Raw genomic sequence first — 14,605 nt, 5'->3', positions numbered from 1 at the left:
CAGAATCGTCATAAGAAGGACGGAGAAAGGGAACTGGGGTTGGGGAAGCTTTGATCCAATGATGCCGCTTCCCAGGAGACGTTCGGAGACCTGGACATGTCCGGATTGAAGAGATACGAGGTGGCGCTGGAGGCGGAGGAGGAGTGAGTGGAGGCGGGGTTCGGCGGGGGAGAGACCAGGTTGCTACGCAAAGGGTGGGTGGAGGGCTCTGGGGTAGGTGGGCGTGGCCTCCGTGGGGCGAGGGCTGTGGCGGGAGCCGCCTCTAGGGGCGGGGCGGAGCCCAAAGGAAAGGGGAGAGGTGTCCGAGGGGTGGAGTCTCTGGGGTCAGCCCCGCCCCGCCCGGCGCCGCTTTGCCTTCTCACTGCAGGATCTACTGGGGTTGCTTCTACTTTTTCCCCTGGCTGCGCACGTGGCGGAGGGAGCGGAGGTGAGGGGCTGCGACACAATGGACTGGCCCGGGGCATGGGCGAGGCTCAGTCTCGGAGGTCGGAGGGTGCGGGGCGGGGATGAATTCGGGAGCCCCGCCCCGCCTCATGCCAGTGTCGGGTCGTCGTACAGCTCCGCGCACCCCGGGGAGCAGAAGCTGGAGCCTCTGCGGGGCCTGATGAGCTGTCTGTCGAGCGGCCTGGGCCCTGCTCCCCAACCCTCGCGCCGCTGGCTCCCTCGCCGCGCCGCCGCCGCCCAGACAGCCCGTACATTAAAAATTTAAACCGAAGCCCAGCGTACCGCCCTCCTGACTGCCGCCGCTGTCGCCATTCGGGCTGGGAGCCCCTCCCCACGCTGGCTCCGTTTCCTTGATGACAGGACCTCTCTCCCTGATAGGATGCCCGTCTATGTCAGGGCCCCCGTTATTCTGAAGGGCCCCTCATCAGTGTCAAGCCTCCCATCACTATCAGTGACTGCCCTCCCCCCCACACACAACCATCACTGGGATTAGCTACATGGAGGGAACTAAATAGTCCTGGCCTGGACTTCCTGGCAACCTTATCCCCGCACTGATGTGTTCCCTCCTCTGCTCTGCCAACCCCAGCTCTCTGCTCCCGCCTTCCTCCCGGCCAGGACTTTGTCATGTGTCTGAAGACTTCTCTTCTTAGGAGTGGATCCAAAGCATTTTAAATCCATATTGGAGGAAGCAGTCTGAAAGTGGGAGAAAAGGAAGATTCCTAAAAGCAACCTAACCTCAGGCTGCCACAGGGGAGTGACTTGGGACTGTTGGGGACCTTTCCTACACTTACTCCAACTTCTGGTTCTCTTCTTGTATCCCAGGTTTAGAGATACTTGGCATCAGCCCACCTAGCAGTTCTCGCTATCTCCCTAGGACAGTCCAGGGGCCACTGCTCCCTTCTACCCCATTCTGCCTAGTCATCCAGTCAGCCAGGGACCTACTAGCTCCTAAAGTGGTGGACTAGGTTAAAAAGACAGCCTAGTTACTGGCGGAGGGCAAAGCTGAATTTCTGCCCGGGGCTGCCCCTGCCACAGCAGATTAAGGCTGGGTAGACCCTTCCTGAGACAACATGGGCCTTTGGAGAAGCCAAAAAGGGGAGATAGGTGCACATCTGGAAGAATTTGTTTCCTACTTTCCCAGGTCTCTGGACTGACAAGTCCAGGAAAGACCACAATGTGTGTAGCAGGCACCTAGCTGATGGAGGAGACTTGTGACAAAACAATAGCCCTTGGGAAATTTTCTTGATCGTTACACACAAGCTCTGGGGCACAAGTCCAAACTTGAAGGTGGGAGAGAGACCCTAATGCCTCTGGTACCAGAAGTTCAAGATGAGTGACAGCTGGGTTGTGGCCACTTTCAAGAAAGCACCTGAGGTTTTGAGCATTTCTTTACAATGTCCACATCAAGAACCTCTTCAAATGTGGAGTACCCTGTCCAGCCCTGGGCCCACACCTCACCAGGACACTGTCAGATGACCTGAAGATCCATGAGACAAACTCCAGGGAGGAAACTTCAAATCTCACCCTGGGCAGGAGGAAGGAGAGGCTGGGTTAGTTCAGCCTGGAGAGGGTCTGGTCCCTACTCCTGGAGCTGAAGCCCCTCCTGATTATTGAAACAGTGCTGAAACAGAAAGGGCTGCCCAGGGAAGTTGTAAGGCCCCATCCCAAAGGAAGCCCTGTCTCATAGGGAGTGCTGGCCACAGAGCAGAAGGCAGTCCTGGAACAACCAGACAAGGGCTGGATTACTGGATTATGACTCAGTTTATATTTCAAATATAGAGCAGGACCTGAAGGTTGAAATCTCCAGACCAGAAGTGGAAAATTCTTCAAGTTGCTAGGGACCCTAAATACAGCAGCATGCCACCCCACCACACCCGCAGCCCCACCTTCAGCAGTTGCCCACTTCCTCCGTGAGGAGAGGGTAGAAGTTTTGCATCTGGATATGTGGGGGGAGGGGAATGAGGGCTGGGTATAGATTATGGGATTAGGAGGGAAAGGACAGGAAGGAAATGGGGAGGTTGGACATAGGACAGGGAAGGGCTGTAGTGGGAGGATGGAATTCAGAGGGTGTAGGGGTTGGGGATGGGGATATTATAGGATGGGGAGGTGGGGCGGGGGTATTCCTCCAAGGCTCACAGTGTTGAGAGGCTAGAATTTGAGTAGAACAAAAGAGAGGTAATCAAGCTCCAGTCTGATGTCTCCAACCAGCTGGGGACTGGGACCTGGGGCAAGGCAAGAAAGGCCTAGTCGCGCTATGGAAACCCCAGGCTACTGCTGGCAAGAAGCTGATATTCCTGGAACAGGACTGGGCAAAAACAGGAAGATAAGATTTCTTGAGTCTTTTACCTGTTTTGACAGCAGCAACCTGGCTTCAACCCTTATCTTCCCCTCTTCATCCACTCTACCCTTCCTCCCTGTCTTACCTTCCTGAGGAAAGCAGCTCCCACCTCAGCATCACTAAGGTACCTGCAATACCACCTAAAAGGGGCCTTCTCCCAGCTTTTTACTCTGAATGTAGCTGGGCCGAGCCAACTCCTTCTCAGCCAGAAAGGCTTGCCTTGGGGACCCATTCCTATCAATTTCTCCTGATAAGGCAGGCAGGCCAAGGCAGGAAGTGGGGAGGGGAAGATGAAGGCAAGTTGGTGCTGGCCTGCTCTTTGCTCCCACCCCACCCCTAACCTCCCCCCTCAGAATCTGTGTGTACTAGTATTGTGAGAGTGTGGATGACTGTGAAAACACAAGTGTGGTAGAGGGGGACTTTGGGTGTAATGGGGCTATATGACTCTGCTTGTAGTTACACGGGACTCTGTGAGGCTGGTCGAGTGATCAAGGTGTGATTGAATGTGTGGCTCTGAGTATGTGAGTTGAAATATCCATCACTGGATGGCACTGTGGATCCTTGCCTGCCCTTAGCCACTACCAGCAGTCCTCACACCATGCACTGCCCTTCTGCCCAGGGCTTAGGAGCCCATGGGAAATGGCAGTCCTAAAAGAGCAAGGGATCTGTGTAAACAGGCCAAGAATTAGATCTCTGGAGCTGTCACAGGATGAGCAAGGACATGCCCAGCTGCCTTTCACTCACTTCGTGCCCCAGATAAAAGGCACCAAGATAAAAGATAGGGGAGGAGGAGGAATCAGAAGCATCCAGGCTGGGCAGCATGAAGAGGCCCCCATCTACCAGCAGCCTCCTGCTGCTACTGTTGCTGTTGAGGCCAGACCCTGGGACAGGTGAGTGCTTGGGGATCTAGAAGGCCAAGCATATGGGTGAGTGGGATGGAGGGAAAGGGGTCCGGGAAGGCCAGCCTCCAGCTGTCTGATGGAGGGGTTCTTAGGACAGGAACTCACTGAACACATAGCTCCAATGTCCTCTAGCATTGCTACTGCCATCCGTCACCACCTGCTGTACTGAGCTCTACAAAAAGACACCCTCGAACAAGCTACTGAGGAAGGTCATCCGGGTGGAACTACAGGAGGCTGATGGAGACTGTCATCTCCGGGCCTTGGTGTGAGTTCTGACCCCACCCCTCATACCAACCCCTGACTCTGACCTCAGTCCTGACTCCAGATGCTGATCCTAATCCCAGCCCAAACAGCTACTTCTGGTGCTGTCTTGGGTTTTCATCTGGCCCTTCCCCCTAACCTCTGGACCTTAATCTCATCCCCAAGCCTTGACTAGTGCTGTGGTCCTTTCCTTTCCCAGGCTTCACCTAGGTGAACGCAGTGTCTGCATCCACCCCCAGAACTGTAGCCTGATTCAGTGGTTTCAGCGTCAAGGAAGGAGACTCCAGGGGACTTTTCCCAACCTGAACTTTGGGCAGCTCAGGAAAATGGGCTGTGTCCCCCAACAGCCAAAATAATAATGTAGCATTGGATAATGGTCTCTGGCTTTATCTCCAAGTTCTATGCACTCTTCAGTGAGCCCTAAATGGGAGAGATCAATAAACAGAAGAACTTCCTCATTCTCTTTATTTACACCTCCACAACTCCCACCGGGGGCAAAGCCAAGGGCCAGAGGCACCCCCACACTCCCCTGTGCATACACACATACATAGAATACATGTTCCCTGCCTCATATACACATGGTCACACATGGATACATACATACACTCATATACATGTCCCTCAGGCTGGACCTCCAGCTCTAGGATGAAATCAAAGATTCAGGCACCTTTCAGCTGGAAAGTTTGGAATACAAGGGCTCAAAGAATTTGGCTCCAATCAGATCTTCCAGCTGAGACACAACCCTTCCATGGGGATCTACTGTCCTGCCTGGGGTTCTATCTGTCCATCCATCCACACCAGCAAGACAGAGAGATAGGCAGAATCAGCTGTGCCCTCCTGGGTCCTCTATAGGTTTGGGGCTCCTAGAAGAATCAGGAGGCAAATCAGGGGTGGGAGTAGGACTGGATCTTGGCCAGACGCCCTGAAATGAGGAAAAGGACCCAGCTCTGAGCCCAACAATCTGAGGAGTAGAGGAGCCCAGCTCTGAGTCTCAACACCCTGTAGATGAGGGAATAGATCCAGCTCTGGGCCCAGACATATCAAGAATGAGGGAGGGGACCCAGCTCTGACCCAAGACATCCCACAAATAAGGATGGATATTCAGCTTTGAACCTAATACCTTGAGAATAAAAAGAGGAATAGAACTCTGAGCTCCAATACCATGAGAGGAAGTCACAAGACCCACCTCTGAGCCTAGAACTCAACAAAGCAAGCCTAGCCCTTAGTAGTCTAGACATCATAAGAATGAGAAAGAGACCCAACTCTGATCCCAGCACCTTGAGGATGGACTAGGGCATCCAACTCTTAATCCAGACATTCTCAAAATGGAGGCACACTTCTCCAAGCCCAAACTCCCTGGAGGTCCTACTCACCTGGAACCTTGTCCACAGGAATTATTGGGGCCAAGAACCCAGGCTTTTGGGGTCCATCCTTCTGGCCAGATCTCAGCCTCAGCCTGGGGCATAAAAAGGCAGCTAAGTCTCCCCGACAATGTGGGGCATCTCAGCCACCTCCAAAAAGGTTAGTATAGGGTCAGAAGAGGATTCTGTGAGAATCATGAATTTAGAGAGTGTGTGGCGGGGCATGGTGGGTGGGGAGGAGTATTTCCAGAATCAGGTTCAGGGGAGGTCTGTGGGAAGTCATGAAGGTTGGGAGTGGCCCATGAGAATCAGAAGGCTGAGTGCCCACAGGCAGTCACTCACCAGAGCCCCAGTGCCAGGGCCACAGCTGCTAGTCCCAGGAAAAAGAAGATTCCCAATGAGACCAGTATGGCCATCTGCTCCAGAGAGTCCCTATGGTCTGAGGGGGAGGGAGGAGGGTCATTTGTCACCGTGAAAGCGAGCTTGCACAAGCTCAGCGTCCCCTTCTTTCTGTGGCTTTGCCTCCTCTAGGTCCTTTGCCCACGTGCCCAAGCTCACCGAGTGGCCGAGAGTCTGGCTGGTGGGAAGGCCTTGGAGGGGCCGGGCTCTCCACCTCCGGCTCCGTGAGTGGCTGGCCCCCGGATGGTATCTCCTTCCATAGGGGCTCTGAAGACCAGAGGAGACCAGAGGAGAAGTGTCCACGTGGGGTTGGAGGGGGTGGAAACAGTGCCCGCCAGGAGAGGCCAAGGCCTGGATTGGCCATAGGACGCCCAGGAGGCGGAGTCCGAAAGTAAGGGCCGGCTTCTGAGGGATGTAGCTGGTAGAAATAGCGCCTGCAAGCGGCGGAGCCTGAGGGACGGGCTTTAAGCTTGGGTTGGGCTGCAGGCCCGCAAGATTGAAGCAGAGGACCGCAAAAACCCGTCCTATGCCTGCGGGCCGTGATCTAGGGGCGCGGTTTACGCGAACGCGGCCGGCAGAGTTGCTGCGGGGCGGGGCCTAACCTGAATGGGCTGGGCCTCGCGCTTTCCCTTGGCTTTGCCTCTCAGCAGTGCTCGGAGTCCCCCAGGCCTCCGAGCTCCAGGCGCTCCAGCTGCCAGCGTCCAGAAAATCCCGGGCACTGACCCGCACGACGTGGGGCAGCCCAGCCACTGCGTCCGTGATCACCTCTTCCAACCCAGCCGGCTCCACCTGGGGGTGAAGATGGTACGTTGGCGCTTTATTGCGGTTGTAAGCGAACAGCCTACCCACTCGCCGCCCAGCCCATGTCTGCAAAGAGCACCCTTTCCTCCCACACCCGTCCCTGTCAGCCTGCTGGGGTAACTGGTGGGGACGGGTCTAAACCTAGCAATGGGAGGACAACAGAGTTTAGTGGTTAGGTAAATAGGCTGTGGACTTATACTGCCTGGGTTCAAATCTTTGCTGTACCATTGACTGACCTTAGGCCTCTCTGTGCCTCAGCTCATTCATTTGTGAAATAGGGGTGAATATATGTAAACAATATAATGCATGTGAAACTTGTAGCACGGTACCGGGCAGGCAGCCAGCCAGAGCTCATTAAATACTGGTTATTATTATCCGAGGCAGTCCCTCCCAGGCCTGATGCCATCCAATCCTTGACCTCTCCAGAGATGGGAATTCACTACTATCTTCAGCGGGGTATGTGAGCGTTTGTATGAAAATGTGCCTCTGGGTGAAAGGCACCCCTTCCCTTTCCTAGAAAAGTGATTTTTAAAAAGCTGCTGCTGTCTTCTCCCAGATGGGCATGTATCAGACTACAGCCCCACAGGCTTCAGTGACCAGCCAGCCCCGGGAAGCCCTGCAGGACACCCAGGGACACGAAACCAGAGACAGGACCCACAGCCCCTGGTTGATACGCGCTCCAGGCCTCACCGTGGACCAGGCTGGATGCTGCACTGGGCGGTACTGCAGGCGGAACTTGAGCAGAAAGTGGGGCTGGCGGGGCCAGGAGACAGGGTACATCCAGCTGACCCGCAGGCGGCGGGGGTAACCAGGTATTGGCTCCACCCTCAGCTCCTGGGGTGGGTCAGGGCGCACTGAGGGCAGCGGAGACACAAAGTCAGGGCAGGCGACAGGTACCTGCTTCCTTTTCTCACCACCTCCCATGGGGAGGAGGCTGTGTGCTTAAAGACACTTGAGTGAGGAGCTTCCAAGGGAAGGGAGGGGCAATCTTAAACTTGATCATCCATTAGGATCAGGATCTGTCTGTCATCCCTATTACAAAATGAGCTGAGATCTAGGGGCGGGGCTTTGACATGTTGGTGGAGTGAATAAAAGAGCCATTCTGCTTTCCAGCAAAGAAAGATGAGTTAGCCCAAATTCCAGTCAGAGCTTTAGTGCCCCCCTCCCACACACAGGCCAAGAGGAAGGAGAGGCCAGCAAAGGCTTCCATTAGGCAGGGAAGAACATGAGATATGGCTGCCTTCAGCAAAGGGCCTAGAAGCAGGGAGGCAGCTCTGGGACTAGGCAGCCAGAAAGGATTTGTGGGGCAGAGGGGTAGTGGTAGCAAGCTCTTGAATGTGTGCTGAGGTAACCCTGCCTCCAGGGCTCTGATCCCTTGTCTTCTTAGTTTCCATGGGGGCCCTTTCTGGGAGAGAGGGGCATCATTCAAGACATTCTGTGTGCTTAAATGGGTTCTATGTTGGAAGCAAGCTGTTTGCGAGCGCTGGGCTTGAGGGTTGGTGTTGGGGCATCTGTACTCTGGAGTCTGGGAGGAGGTCTAGGAGTGGACACTCACAGATGCTCTGCAAGCTCACGTCCAGCAGGCGTGTGCTAGCCCCCAGGGGGTTCACTTCAGTCACATTGATCCGGTACTGGCTCCAGAACTCTGCCCCATGGACCATGCAGCGGGCAGCCCCTGGGGGGTCCTGTGGGCATGGCCAGGGCCCTGTGGATGGACTCATCCTAAGAGGGAAGATGTGATCTTGGTCTTTGTAAATGCCCAGGGTGGGACCCAGCTAGTGCCCACATCTTCTCTCTCATGTCCTACCTCTGGCCATCAACTGCTGGCACCATCTTCTTCCTGGTGGGAGTAGGGGAGGCAATCTGAGGTCCAGAAAGAAAAGAGGGTCCTCCCCCCACTCTTGACACCTCCCTCAGGACCTCCCTACCTGCCTCCCATACCCACCTTGTACTGGCACACCCAAATGTAAAGGCACACACACCCAATCATGCACACACCTGTAGGAGGTGAGGTAGCGGGTGGGCAAACCGCTGACCTGGCCCGGACTCCAAGTGCAGGAGAAATTCTCATAGTCAGCTGCTTGGCAGGAGACAACAGGGCGGGCTGGGGGGTCTAGAAGCAGAGGGTACAGCTGGAGACTGAGCAGTCCCTGGGTCCTGCCCATCCTAAAGGGTTCACTCAGGGTCCAGATTCCCCCAGGAGCCCATTCTCATCACTGCCACCAATACTCCATCTCCACTTACAGCCAAGCTGCAGGGTCACTGTGCCTCCAATAGCACCATCCAGGGTCTGGCAGATGTAGGTGCCCTCGTCAGTGCTGTCTGCCTGGGCCAGGACCAGTTCTTGCCCTAGCCCAGAGTCAGGTCCCTGGAGCAGCCTTGGCTCCCCATCCCGAAGCCAGGACACTGGGGCCCTGGGGGTAGGGTAAGAGGAGGATGGACAGAGGGCAGATTTAAAGTATGTCAGACTATGCCATGACACCTCACTGGCTTCTCACTGCACTTTCAATAAAATCCAAACTCCTTTCCCCAGCTTACTAAGCCTTCTGTGATCTAGCCTCTGCTTTCCTTTTCTTGTTCAGCTCTTAGGTCTCTCCCCCCTCAACCACTGCACTCCAGCCACTTTGGCCTTCTTTCTGTTCTTCAGGAGTGTGGATCTCATGCCCACCTCAGATAGTTTACACTAGCTGTTCTCTCTGCCAGGAATGCTTATACCCCAGTCAGCTTCAATGCCACCTCCTCAGAGAGGCCTTCCCTGATCACCAATAAAAAGTAACCACTCAGTCATCCTCTTCCACTTCACTCTCTTTTGATTACCTACAAAACAGAAAAGATTCTTGTTTGTTTATTGTCTGTTTTCCCCTCAAGTATGTAAGCTTTGTGAGGGCAGGGAGCTTGCCTGCTCTATCCCCAGAGCATAGAATAGACCAGTTACTTAGCAGGTGCTCAATACATATTGGTTAACTTTTCTATTGAATAAGGATGGGATAGAGGGTTAGGGTAGTTAGAGAAGTACATTACAGACAGAGGGTGTGACAACCAGGCAGGATCAAGAAAGGGTCATGAGCACAGACCAACAAGCAGGTGGGCACTTACCCAGTCACTCCGGGGCAACACAGCGTCACAGACCTGCCAGGCTGCCCATACTGGACCCCTGTGGATGGCACTTCTGAAATGAGGCTCTCCCTGCACCCCCTGCCCACTTTGTGAAAGTGATAGGGTAAAGGATAGACTTTTGAGCCCTGGGTGGGGAGCTTGGGTCAAACATCACATTGTAATCTGATGACAAAGGTCAGAGAACAGGGTAGAGAGGGCCCAGGTTAGGGATCAGGGGTTGAGGGTCACAAGTTAGGCATGGGAGGGGGCCAGTGAGGATAGCAAGTCACAAGTCAGAGTTGGGGCCATAGAGCAGAGTTTCTCTCACCTGGAGGTCCCCAGGCTTGGGGGCAGGAGGAAGAGGCAGACACCAGGGCTGTAACTATGGCCACCAGGACCCTGCTTAGCCCTGAGCAGCTGCTGCTCATCTGTGGGAAGAGAGGTAGGATCAGGGATCCCCCGTCCCCAGGATAGAAGGCTAAAACCTGGCTCATCCTCTCCAAAACTGGGGCTTCCTAGGAGGGCAACTGAGGCACCAAGTAAGGTAAGGCTATCAGAAATCATTGGGGATGATTCATAAGATCTGATTTGAGATCCCTTCCCACCGTACAGCCAAGTGCGCGTGCACACACACATACACACCCCCTCCATCTCAGTCCTGGGCTTAGGGCCCAGAACAAAAGCCGGAGGCAACAGATTGTGCTAATATCACCCCCTCCCCCGCCCTTGACGCCCACCCCTGGCACTAGTGCTGGCACCAGCTTGGCCACTCCCATTAACCCTCCAATTAGCTGGTGGGAATCCTGGTGCTCACCCCTACCTGGCCCCTGGCTAGTCACTGCCTTTGACTGACCTGGAGTAGCCCTCATCACCTTAGGGTGGGGGGGCTCTCGTGGTGGGTCTGAGTACCCTGTACTCCCACCAGGAGGCCTAGCCCTGCTCTGGCTGCCAAGCCTCTCGCCCAGGCCTCGCTCCCTGCTCTGGCTACTCAAGCCACTCTGCTGGGCCTGGCTCTGAAATCTTGCTGGTCTCAAGCCTGTGAGGCTGGATGAGGCTAGTGTGCAGGCTGGGGCTGCAGAGTTAAGCAGATCCAGATGCCCCGGCTGCTGCCAGAGGCTGGGGGGTGGGCGAGGAGCCAGCGCATGGAGACAGGGTGGCTGGCAGGGAGGGGAGGGGAGGGGAAGCTGAGACGAAATGGGAGCCTGCAGGGACAGGGGCCTGGGTTGGGGGTCACAGGACCAAGAGACTCTCAGAGATCAAACCTGGGAGGCGATGGGGGCTCAGTGAGTTGAGGGCTGGGCTGGGGGCAGTAAAAACTCCTAGAGGCTGAGAAAGAGCTAACAGCAGCGGTTAGGGAGCTGGGAGAGAGGGATTCTGGACTCAGGAGGGCAGGAGGAGGAAGGCAGTGAGGAAATGGTCATGGGGATAGGAGAAGGGACAAATAGGGAGAGGGCTGGGCAAGCGCACCAGAGGAGGAGGAGCCCAGGCCCCTCCGGAGCAGAGTAGAGCAGGACATCCACATGTTGGTGTGTCTGTCTGAGTGTGTCTAGTGGCTCAGCCCTAGGACCCCAACCATATTCGCCTTGCTCAGCCCCGCCGTACCTCGGTGATCCCGGTGGCTGAGTGTCCATGGCCTCCAGGACCTCCCACCAGCTGCAGCACCCGCCTCCAGCTACACTCAGTTATGGGACCCCGGAATCACCCCCTTCTTCCCCTTCCCTGCCCCCAGCCAGGCGCCCCCTCCCTTCTCCCTCCTCCCCTCCTACATGAGGCTGTGGGAAGGAAAGCGGCCTCCCCCCAAGTCTGGAAAGGAAGCCACAGCCGAAGCCAGGGCCAGCAAGAGGGAGAGGAGGGCTGCGTATGTCCCTATCAGTGAGAGCTCCCCTGTGTTTACCCAGCCAGACACGGCCACGTTCACGCGTAGGCTCACCCAGGCACACTCAACAAAAAGCATCCTCCACTGAACACACGTGGACACAATCAAACGAAAAATCAGACATATCCACACACTTTCTCCCACCCTTACTCCCCAGCAAGTGTTTCCTTAGGGAACAGCTGGCTGTGTTGCGAGGTGGGAGGGAGGCCCTAGGTTGGGGGTATGAGGAGAGGCCAAAGAGTCCAGTTCCCCCTCTCCTGAAGTTCCAGCTATTTCCCACCTACCCCTGCACTCCTTGGGCCCCAGCACCAGGAAATGCCTTTGGTCCCTCGGTGCCAGATACTCAAGACCCATACTCCCCCTCAGACAGGCTCTCTCAGATACAGCCACTCAGTCACACTGCTCCACTCTGACACACTCACTCGGACTCATTCACACATACCCGTACACTCACCCCGACACACACAGCCTCCTCTTCCTCACAGGGTCCCAGTACGCACACAGTGAGCACTCAGTCCCTGGGAGGGGGTCACAGCACTCCCTAAAAGCAACTAACTCCTCATCATGGTTTAAACCCCCTCTCCCAGGGACTCCTTAGGAACCGCAGGTCTGCATTTCATCACTATTAAGGCCCCAGGGAACCAAAGAAACAAAGAGGTAAACAGGGCAGTCAGGCATGGGGACATAGATGGAGACACACAAAGTGAGCGGCAGAACTAGAACAACAGCTGGAGACGCCTGGGGAGACAAAACTGTGAGGAGACAGAGAGATACAGAGCTCTAGGAAAACAGTAGCAGGGAGAGAAGAGAAATACAAAGAAATCGAGTCAGACAGGGAGACAGCAAATCAGGAGCAGTGGACAGTTACGGAGGGACTCTGGAGCAGAAGGAGGCTCAGCAGTGTATATTAGGGGTGGGTCCCCTGTGCTGGGCACTGGGTAGAAAGGCTGGTCCCACTGGCTGTTGAAGTGGATCCTCAGGATACAGACACAGCTAACACTCAGGACAGGACACACATATAGTCACAAGTCTCACTCTTGCTCTGCTACTGCTGAAGTCACACAGTGGCACACACAAACCAGCCATCCACTCTCACACTGGCAGACACAGTCTTAAACCCCACAGAGACCTTCCGAAGGCACAGTCACTGATGTGGTCGCGGTCACTCACACACACCGACACACAGCCTGGTCTCTCACCAGAAACTGAGGCTTGACAGATATACACATAATCCCACACTTGCACAGCCACATGCAGACTCAGCCACATACACTCAGGCACATGCACACTGACACACGTAGTCACACTAGCTGACAGTTGTATCAAGTGACAGCTATGGATTCTCACACACTGACATCGCCACACACACACACACACACACACACACACACACACACACACACACACACCAGCCGGTCGGTCACTCCAGCCCTTTCAGATCATTCACTACTCCACCCTGCCCCTTCCTGGCAAGACTGCGTTTACACCCGCCGGCACCCCAGGCCTCACCTTCCGCGGCTGCCGCCGCCAGCGCCCTCCGCCCTCGCCCTCTGCCCCAGCCTCTACTCCTTCCCGCCCTGGGCCCCTGCAGTGGGGGTGGCTCCACCCAGGCGCCAATGGAGGAAGAGGGGTGAAATAGGGGGGCTCCCCGGCCTATTGGAGCCTCCAACTGCCAATCACCTCCACCCCCACCTTCGCCGGACACTTCCTGTCCCGTCCCGTCCCGTCCTGGACTGAGGCTGCTGCCGGGGACAGAGTCTGGATCTGGATTCCTGGTCCCCGTCTGAAGCCTCTCCTCCAGGGGACAGCGGGACTAGATGCCTGCAGGCCCCTCCCCCTCCCAGCTCTCATTAAAAGCCTCAAGTTCAGTGGCTCAGGAGCCTCGGGCAGGTGACTGGAGAAGTTGAAGATTACTGTAATTCCAGATAAGATAAGGCAGGAAGAGGACTAGTGTAGGGCAGTCCTCTCTGTTGGATGTTGTGGTTTTTAAAACTGCAAAGCCACACTCCATACCAATTAAATCAGAATCTCTGAGTGTTGGATCAAACATCAGTACTGTACAATTTGAAAATGCAGCCAAGTTTGAGAATCAGAGATTTAAGGTTAGAGGAGTGTGTGTATGGCCTTGAGTAAAACACCAGCCACCCACCCAGGGTTATCACCCTCTCCAGTCACTGGGGGCTCAACAAAAGCGTGTCTCATGCCTGTCGGTGCTCCTTCCAGACTAAGGGAAGACCCCAAGACCTCCACCCTTCCCCTCCTGGGTCGCAGGGCAGAAAGAACCCTGGAGTGGATGGCAGGCAGCCAAGGTTCTCTAAGCCATGTCCAGTCACTATCCAGCCTTGATGTGATTTCCCCTATCAGAGACTCAGTTCCCCTGAGGGAAAAAGGAAGACAAAAAGTGTTCAGGTCATTGCTGTATTGCTCACAAGCCCTGGCCCCACCTAAAAGTTTGGAGGACACCAGGTGGTATCAGGGCTCCTGGTACGCATTCCATTTTTCACATACTGTTCTACAGTCACACTGGGGAAACAGGTCCAGAGGTCCAGAGAGTGACCCAGGGTCACTCTAAGAGCCATCCCCTCCCCTACCAGGCCCTGGGGCACCTAACTCTGGCCGGCCCCTTCCTTGCCAGGGTGGTTTTCTGCCCTGTGCAATGACTGGCTGCCAGGGGCAACACAAGTGTGCAGAACCTGCACATGCTGCACATAGGAGTCTGGAGATGCCAAGGACACAAAGCCACGTCCATGCTCCCTACCCACCCCTTCAGCCCCTGTGGGCTGGAGCAGGGCCAAGCTGCAGCCACTCACAAAGCCAGCGTCCTGGCCAGCAGCCCAGGGTCTGGCCGCTGACCACTGGGACCAGGATCCTGCTCATTTGCTTTCCACCAAACCCTCAGGCCCAGGCTTGGTGAGCTGACACCCCAGGGGTGATGGTGAAAGGGGACTCTGGCCTTCCCAAAGCCTCAGCCACAGCCAAGAGCACAGGAGTTTAAAAGTTTCTTAAACTGGGAAGTGGGCACCCCAATTTAAGGATGCAGCCATTATGCCAGAAGTAAGAGAATCTATAGGTTAGGCAGGATACTGCGTATTAATTTTGTTCAGAGATCTGGGGTGGGGGAGAGCTT

At 55.4% G+C, this 14,605-nt stretch overlaps 3 protein-coding genes across 5 annotated transcripts; 2 read left to right on the top strand and 1 right to left on the bottom strand.

Annotated features, from left to right (window-relative positions):
* LOC119505361 lies at positions 1–715 on the top strand. The gene is made up of 3 exons (XM_037798080.1): positions 1–143; positions 368–427; positions 559–715. Exons 1-3 carry the CDS (start codon positions 97–99, stop codon positions 707–709), a joined length of 258 nt encoding a protein of 85 aa, XP_037654008.1. The 5' UTR covers positions 1–96; the 3' UTR covers positions 710–715.
* On the top strand, positions 20–4,372 carry CCL27 (C-C motif chemokine ligand 27). The gene is made up of 4 exons (XM_037798078.1): positions 20–143; positions 3,460–3,672; positions 3,817–3,949; positions 4,145–4,372. Exons 2-4 carry the CDS (start codon positions 3,603–3,605, stop codon positions 4,299–4,301), a joined length of 360 nt encoding a protein of 119 aa, XP_037654006.1. The 5' UTR covers positions 20–143; positions 3,460–3,602; the 3' UTR covers positions 4,302–4,372.
* On the bottom strand, positions 1,681–13,055 carry IL11RA (interleukin 11 receptor subunit alpha). 3 transcript variants are annotated; one of them, XM_037798077.1, is made up of 13 exons: positions 12,988–13,055; positions 9,931–10,030; positions 9,603–9,660; positions 8,751–8,920; positions 8,505–8,619; positions 8,314–8,346; positions 8,062–8,228; positions 7,197–7,360; positions 6,308–6,494; positions 5,865–5,972; positions 5,649–5,745; positions 5,319–5,401; positions 1,681–1,969 (listed from the first exon to the last, which is right to left on the bottom strand). In XM_037798077.1, exons 2-13 carry the CDS (start codon positions 10,028–10,030, stop codon positions 1,965–1,967), a joined length of 1,287 nt encoding a protein of 428 aa, XP_037654005.1. In that variant the 5' UTR covers positions 12,988–13,055; the 3' UTR covers positions 1,681–1,964. The 3 variants fall into 3 exon arrangements, with proteins under 3 accessions (XP_037654005.1, XP_037654003.1, XP_037654004.1); XM_037798075.1 differs by lacking the exon at positions 1,681–1,969 and adding an exon at positions 4,394–4,867; XM_037798076.1 differs by lacking the exon at positions 1,681–1,969 and adding an exon at positions 4,394–4,808.
* Between the last annotated feature and the right edge of the window lie 1,550 nt (positions 13,056–14,605).

The sequence above is a fragment of the Choloepus didactylus genome, chromosome 10 (genome assembly GCF_015220235.1).
Source record: "Choloepus didactylus isolate mChoDid1 chromosome 10, mChoDid1.pri, whole genome shotgun sequence".
NCBI classification, from domain to species: domain Eukaryota; kingdom Metazoa; phylum Chordata; class Mammalia; order Pilosa; family Megalonychidae; genus Choloepus; species Choloepus didactylus.
This window is presented reverse-complemented; position numbering and strand designations above follow the sequence as displayed.

Excerpts from the sequence above, each read along its gene's own strand:
- CCL27 (XM_037798078.1), top strand. The coding sequence starts at position 3,603 with ATGAAGAGGCCCCCATCTACCAGCAGCCTCCTGCTGCTACTGTTGCTG. Across the intron at positions 3,673-3,816 it reads GAGGCCAGACCCTGGGACAG|CATTGCTACTGCCATCCGTC; the intron begins GTGAGTGCTTGG and ends AATGTCCTCTAG. Across the intron at positions 3,950-4,144 it reads TGTCATCTCCGGGCCTTGGT|GCTTCACCTAGGTGAACGCA; the intron begins GTGAGTTCTGAC and ends TTCCTTTCCCAG.
- IL11RA (XM_037798075.1), bottom strand. The coding sequence starts at position 10,030 with ATGAGCAGCAGCTGCTCAGGGCTAAGCAGGGTCCTGGTGGCCATAGTT. Across the intron at positions 8,921-9,602 it reads TGTTGCCCCGGAGTGACTGG|GGCCCCAGTGTCCTGGCTTC; the intron begins GTAAGTGCCCAC and ends CCCTACCCCCAG. Across the intron at positions 8,620-8,750 it reads AGTGACCCTGCAGCTTGGCT|ACCCCCCAGCCCGCCCTGTT; the intron begins GTAAGTGGAGAT and ends CTCTGCTTCTAG.
- LOC119505361 (XM_037798080.1), top strand. The coding sequence starts at position 97 with ATGTCCGGATTGAAGAGATACGAGGTGGCGCTGGAGGCGGAGGAGGA. Across the intron at positions 144-367 it reads GCGCTGGAGGCGGAGGAGGA|GATCTACTGGGGTTGCTTCT; the intron begins GTGAGTGGAGGC and ends TTCTCACTGCAG. Across the intron at positions 428-558 it reads ACGTGGCGGAGGGAGCGGAG|CTCCGCGCACCCCGGGGAGC; the intron begins GTGAGGGGCTGC and ends GTCGTCGTACAG.